Source organism: Mycteria americana, chromosome 2 (genome assembly GCF_035582795.1).
Source record: "Mycteria americana isolate JAX WOST 10 ecotype Jacksonville Zoo and Gardens chromosome 2, USCA_MyAme_1.0, whole genome shotgun sequence".
Taxonomy (NCBI): Eukaryota; Metazoa; Chordata; class Aves; order Ciconiiformes; family Ciconiidae; genus Mycteria; species Mycteria americana.
Window position 1 is genome coordinate 149,194,261 of NC_134366.1, and position 6,017 is coordinate 149,200,277.

General features: G+C 51.6%; 1 protein-coding gene across 2 annotated transcripts; it reads right to left on the bottom strand.

The window, feature by feature from the left end:
- Positions 1 to 3,826: 3,826 nt before the first annotated feature.
- Positions 3,827 to 5,488, bottom strand: LOC142406276 (GSK-3-binding protein-like). 2 transcript variants are annotated; one of them, XM_075494957.1, is made up of 2 exons: positions 4,634 to 5,488; positions 3,827 to 4,143 (listed from the first exon to the last, which is right to left on the bottom strand). In XM_075494957.1, exon 1 carries the CDS (start codon positions 5,360 to 5,362, stop codon positions 4,757 to 4,759), a length of 606 nt encoding a protein of 201 aa, XP_075351072.1. In that variant the 5' UTR covers positions 5,363 to 5,488; the 3' UTR covers positions 3,827 to 4,143; positions 4,634 to 4,756. The 2 variants fall into 2 exon arrangements, with proteins under 2 accessions (XP_075351072.1, XP_075351071.1); XM_075494956.1 differs by having other exon boundaries at positions 3,827 to 4,146.
- Between the last annotated feature and the right edge of the window lie 529 nt (positions 5,489 to 6,017).

Consider the following 6,017-nt stretch of genomic DNA (forward strand, 5'->3'; position numbering starts at 1 on the left):
TGTTTTCCAGCTACTTCTAAAAAAAAACACAGGAGGAAATTCCCATAGAAGTTCAGAGGAATTCTTCTGTTAACTTCATCTGTTCATTTCTCTGCAGCTAGGATTTCACCTCTGATTTCTGCCCTATGTTGTACAACCTGAAGATGAATGACAGTTGTAACTTGCCCTCCAACTCATACACTGCAACGTTTATAAGAAGTAAAACAGATCTTGGCTACCAAAAAGTGACTCAGCTACAATATTTGAAGCCAAATGAACAAGCAAGTCAAAACTACCTATCAAAAAGTAACTGAGGAGAACAAAGCTACTTAATATTTGGGAAGAGCAATACAACATGGACAAAAAACATGTAAAAGTGAAAGATTACAACCACAAGCTGAAAATAATGGCCTGGGTAAGGGGGGAATGCAGGGTGAGGAGAGGAAAATCATGGGGCCAGGGTCTAGGATGGAATGAGGGATGCTCTTTAGATGGTGATGGAGATGGAGATGATGGAGATGGAGATGGAGATGGAGATGGAGATGGAGATGGAGATGGAGATGGAGATGGAGATGAGATGGAGAAGCTGCTGACACTGAGACTAGCCCTGGCTGGCCAGAACTTAAGTTGTGCATTAACCAGCCTACATCCTTCTTCTCCCTTACGCTTTCTATGAGATGCACTTGCTATTTTCTTTAAAACCCTCTTTAAAACATGATTCTAAGGACTTAGGCCAGAGTCCCTACTTACCTACCATGTTTATTATGCCAAGTACTATACCCACACAAATTTTACAAGAATCTCTAAGTGCTGGTGCAATACACAATAGTAAGCTAGAAGGGAGACAGGAGACACGAGGGGAATAGCAGACAAAAATCATTCTACCTGCCAGACTTCTGGCTAAACTGAGTTACTTTCAAGAGTTCAGGGAACGTGAGAGTAGAGAGCAAGATATAACAAGGGTGCGAAGCTGAGTTTTGGGCAAGGGGTCAGGAAAACACTTGTTCAGTCATATAGAGAAAACCCAGGAGGAATTAAGCTGCAACGTAGACTACTAATGAAAAAGCTGTGGCAGCCTCGTGCCATGCTAATGCAACGCCACAGAGAGGCACACTGAAAGATGAGATTGTGAGTCTTTTGTGCATGTTTACAAAATTATTTAAAAACAAGGTTTACCGCCAAAATATAGCCCCCTGTAAATATAATGAAAATAAACTTCTTCCCCAATGCATTGCAGTATCACTTGTTACAAATATCTAAATGGTTTATTTTTGATTCTACAGCTCATACGTGATCCACTGGAAAATCTTGTGTGTTGAACAATTTTTTCCTCATAAGGCGGGGAAAAAAAAAAGATAAAACCTAGCTAAATGCCTATTATGAAAATATAATTTTATTCCAAATTTAAAGCTGAGGCAAACTGTCTTTTCACTGACTGATGAAGATAGTCTAAGCATACTGTGAAGGCCAAATGTAGCATGTATCCAGATTTGCTTTTTGCCTCTCCAGAAACCAATTGGTATCTGAGGACCAGCAGAAGCTAAATGTATTAAAGAAACCCTACCTCTAAAACGAAAAAAAAGCTTACAAAAATGTTTACTTCACTGTTCAACCTTTTTTATCCTATTTAGGAAACAAAGTAGACAGTGGCTTTTATATCAAAGTTCCTTTTTGTTTGTATGCCTGCATAGCATAGCACAAGGCAATATTTGAAAAAGAATTTGCAATGAATCAATGGAAACCTTCTGGCAATATTTCGATTGGTCCAACATCTTGTAAAACTTGGCTTCCAAAACCAAAATAAGCCACATTCAATCCGTTCCCTTATGAAGACGTGACATGTGCTCCGTTTTGAAGAAGATAATTTTACAGACTTATAAGGAAGATGTGACGATAAAGGCTGCTGGCATGAGCTTAGGATGTTCACGTTACAAGTGATGAAGATGTGTCGGTGAGTTATGCAAGTTATCTGAAACAAGTGCCAAAAACCCTTTTACCAAATCATCACACACTCTACATAACACTTAGCTCACTATAACCCTTTTCATATATACATCTCCCAGCCTCACACAAAGGAGAAAGTAAAAGCTATTTTAGAAGTAATTTAGGAAGCTTAAAAACCAGCCAGTCACTGTGAAATTTATTAGCATCTTTTCTAAGCCTCACTTCAACTGCCAGTTTATTGAAAAGTGTTATTCTAGTAAAATCCTTAAAAGGAATGTCTCGAGGCTTTCAATGACTACAAAGGACACTTGTAAAGTTAGCTGTTCTCATTAGTATACAGAGGCTAGGATTTGGGGAGGGGGGAAGGAGGGGGGCAAGGGGGATGCAGAATCGATGCATAATTACTAGTGGCAAAAAATTCAAGTCAACCATGCCAGCCTTCAGAATTTCAGCTGACAGCCACACATATACTTTTAACCGTAGTTGTGTAACAACTCAGGCTCCGTCGGCTATGCTCGTTTTTTAGCTTGTTTCCTCCAGCTCTTTTAGTAAAGACAATTAAACTACTCATCCTACGGTTCAAATTCAGCGTCAGCACAGCAAATACCTATCTGCCTGAGCAGCTAAAGGACAAATACAAGAACAACTAGTTTTTTAGTTGTTGGCTAGTGGTTGCATTTGAAGCTAAGATTTCTTTTTACATTCTATTGAACTTTTTTTTCCTGGATTAAGAAAGAAACAAGAAAATGTCAAATAAAAATTCATTTGAGGTAAGGACAACCTACACATTACATTATTGTATTAGAGGGTAAGAACTAATGGCAGATCTGAATCCTTTCCAAGTTGTGCAAAATGCCACAAAAGCAGCTAAGTTATGAGAAAAAGGACTTCAGATGTTAGTAATTAAGGAGGTTCTAAAATGTGCTGAACTTCTTTCTTCACATTTTACATGCTTTGATATGGGAAAACTGCATTCTACTTATAAATTAATCAAGATAAAGCTAATAATAACATCACATACTGTTCCTGGCGCACGAGGAATTCAGTGAGACATTACAAAAACCTTCAGCATCAGTTCCTATCAGTAGCTGGTAGCAGAGAAAGAAATCTAAAATATTTTGTGGATTTAATGTATTCTTGAAAGAACTAATCGCACAAGTAAACGTAGCTGCTCAAATTGCTCTCTTGGACAAAGGCAAACATCTTCCATTTTCTTTCATGTGGGATTGCTACCTTCTTCAAAGGAGCAGCTTTTACCTCAAATTGAGTGGGGGTTGGGAGATTGTTATGCTCCAGTCTGTCTGATGTGTTCAGTTCTGATCCTGAAGCTCATTCTTTTGACTCCTAAAAACCTAACGCAGGATTTTACCAAGGAGGCTATTCAGAGTAGGCATTGGAACTTAATCATCACCAGCATCAAATTCTATGTTTTTCAGATTTAAAAAAAAACAAAAATTATGCCGCCTAGACCTCTCACCCCTCCTTTCTAGCCCCCTTTTTTTCCCCCCTCTCCCTGGAGAAAGAAAAAAACCCAAACAAGTAACCAACACAAGCTCTCTTCCTTCCCCAATACAAGATACCTAATTTTGGTTTCAGTATGATTTGACTTACAAATTCCAACAGCCTCAATCTCGGCTGCTCGAAGGGGCATCTCACGGCTTACGAATGAGCGCTGCTGGCAAACAAAGGGGCTCAGTTGCATCTCCGTGCATTAATAACCGGTGTCCCACTGCATCAGACTATGCGGATTGTTGTGGGGATTTTTTTTTTTTGTCTGCAAAATGGAGATCTCGCAACCGAAAGGAGATCAAGGGGAACGTGCCTACTGGAGCATCATCCACATAGTTTTGTTCTCGTGAACCAAAATTCACTTCCCCTTAACAATGAGACACAGACCCAAAAATAAAAACAAGACCACGTTTATTCAATACAGACAGGTTAATTAAGACAGTAAGTCCTGTAAATCAGGAACACGTTTCAAACACTCCGGTACGAAGTGCATATATTTAAAATCAACAGCTGCACCTTGTATTCGAGCCATTGAGTTTGTCGGGGAAGGGTGGATTCAGGTTGTGGGGGTTTTTTTTTCTTTTTTTTTGGTAGAAAAAACTTGTTTCGGCTACCTTATGCGAACAATGCATCTCAGGCTCCATTCACTCATCAGGCTTTACAATTGTAAGTCCAGCTGCCTTTCCAGCTTTGATATTCACATTTTTTAAACTGCTTCATACAGTCACAACGGGAAAAAAATAATAATAAACGTTAAAATAATAATAATAAAAAACGAAACAAAAAACCCAAACCAGCCCGGGAGGGGAAAGGAAACACCTCCCGCCGGGGTCAGCGAGAATTATTGCAAATGGCTCCTGGGAGACGGAGCCCGGCGGCGGGGCAGCCCCGCGGCGGCCGGCGACCGGCGGCGGGGGGGTCCGCGGCCCCGGCCGCGCTGCCCCGGCGGGGGGAGGAGGAGGAGGAGCTCCGGGGAAGGCAGGGGCGGGGGGGCACAACAACACCGCGGGGCGGGCGCGGCCTCCGCCGCTCGGAGGGCGGCGGGGCTCGGCGCCGCGCCGGGGGTGACCTTGGGGCGGGGGGGGGGGGGTGGCACACGCGCCCTACCCCAACCGACAGCGACCGCGCCGCGCCCGGCCCCCCGGGCAGCGGGAGGGGGGGCCCCGCCGCCGCCGCCGCCCCGCCGCGGGGGGAGACTTACATCGCGGCGGAGCCAGCACCGCGCTCCCGCAGTCCGCTCGGCGGGGGGCCCCGCCGCCGACGCCGCTAGCGGCCGCCCCAGCCGCGCTCCTCTGACCCGGCCGCCGCCGCTCGTCCCCGCCGGCTACTGCAGGGGCTGCACCGCCGCCGCCTCGGCCGCCTCGCCGTCCGCGCCGCTGCTCCCCGCCGAGGCGCTGCCGCTGGAGGCCGTGGAGGCCGCCGCCGCCGCTGCCGCCGCCGCCGCCGCTAGCTGCAGCCGCCGGACGGCTTCTTTGATGAGGTTGCCGGAGAGGATGAGCTGCTGCAGGAGCCGGTGGGGGTCCTCCTCCTCCGCCGGCCCGTCGCCCGGCCCCGGCGGCGGTTGCTTCCTCCGGCGGGCGGCGCTCCGCAGCCAGCCCCGGCCGCACAGCTGCTTGGTCACCCGCTGGTGGCCGCTCCGGTCCGGCCGCGGGGGCTCGGCGTGCTGCTGGTGGGCTTGCGGCGGGGCCGGCCCCCGCGGCGCCAGCAGGCCGCCGCCGCTGCAGCGCGGAGAGTAGGGGGCGGCGCGGTCGCGGGCGCTGCCCGGCCCCAGGTGCTTGGGGGCGCGGGGCGGCGGCGGCGCCCGCTGGGCGCTCAGCTGCAGCACCTCGCCCAGCTTGGCCACCAGCGCGTCCACCTCCTTGGAGCCCGCCTGCCCCACGGCGACCGAGCGCTCCAGCAGCAGGAAGCGCTCGCCCGGGCGGCACGGCATCTCGGCCGGCGCCCTGCCGTGCCGTGCCGTGCCGCAGACGCAGCGGGACCGGGGCCGCCGCCCGCCGCCCCGCGCGCACGCGAGCACACGCAGCTCCGGCGGCTGCGGTTGAAGCTGGAGCTCGGCCCGCTGGGGTTGGTTTGTAAACAATGGGTGACGCGGGATCCCGGGCGCCTCCCACTGCGCCGGGCGGGGGGGGAAGCCCCCGCCACCAACCGCCCGCCGGCCGCTCCCGCCGCCGCCGGCCCGCGCGGCGGGCGGGGAAGGACTCACCCGCCGGCGCGGGGGCGGCTCCCGCGGCCGGAGACCGCCGGCCGGGCGAGGCCGCCCCGCGCCCGCCGGCCGCGCCGCTCCCTCTCCCCCCCCGGCTGCGCGCCGCGTGGACCGGCCCGCTTTCAAACCTCGCACCTCGGGTCTCGGGGGCGGGGCCACGATGATTGGCAGGAGGGGTGTGAGGGGGCGGGGCGGGCGGCCCGGCTGAGAGGGAGGGGGAGCGGGGCGGCCCGGCCGCGGGGCCCGCGTCGGCGGGGAGGGCGGTTCGCCGTCCTGTCGCCTCAGGGCGAGTGCCCGAGGAGGGCGGAGGGGGCACCGAGGAGGGCGAGTGGCGCCCGGGCGCGGAGGGAAGGGTGGGCGCCTGCCCGAGGAGCTTCCTGCG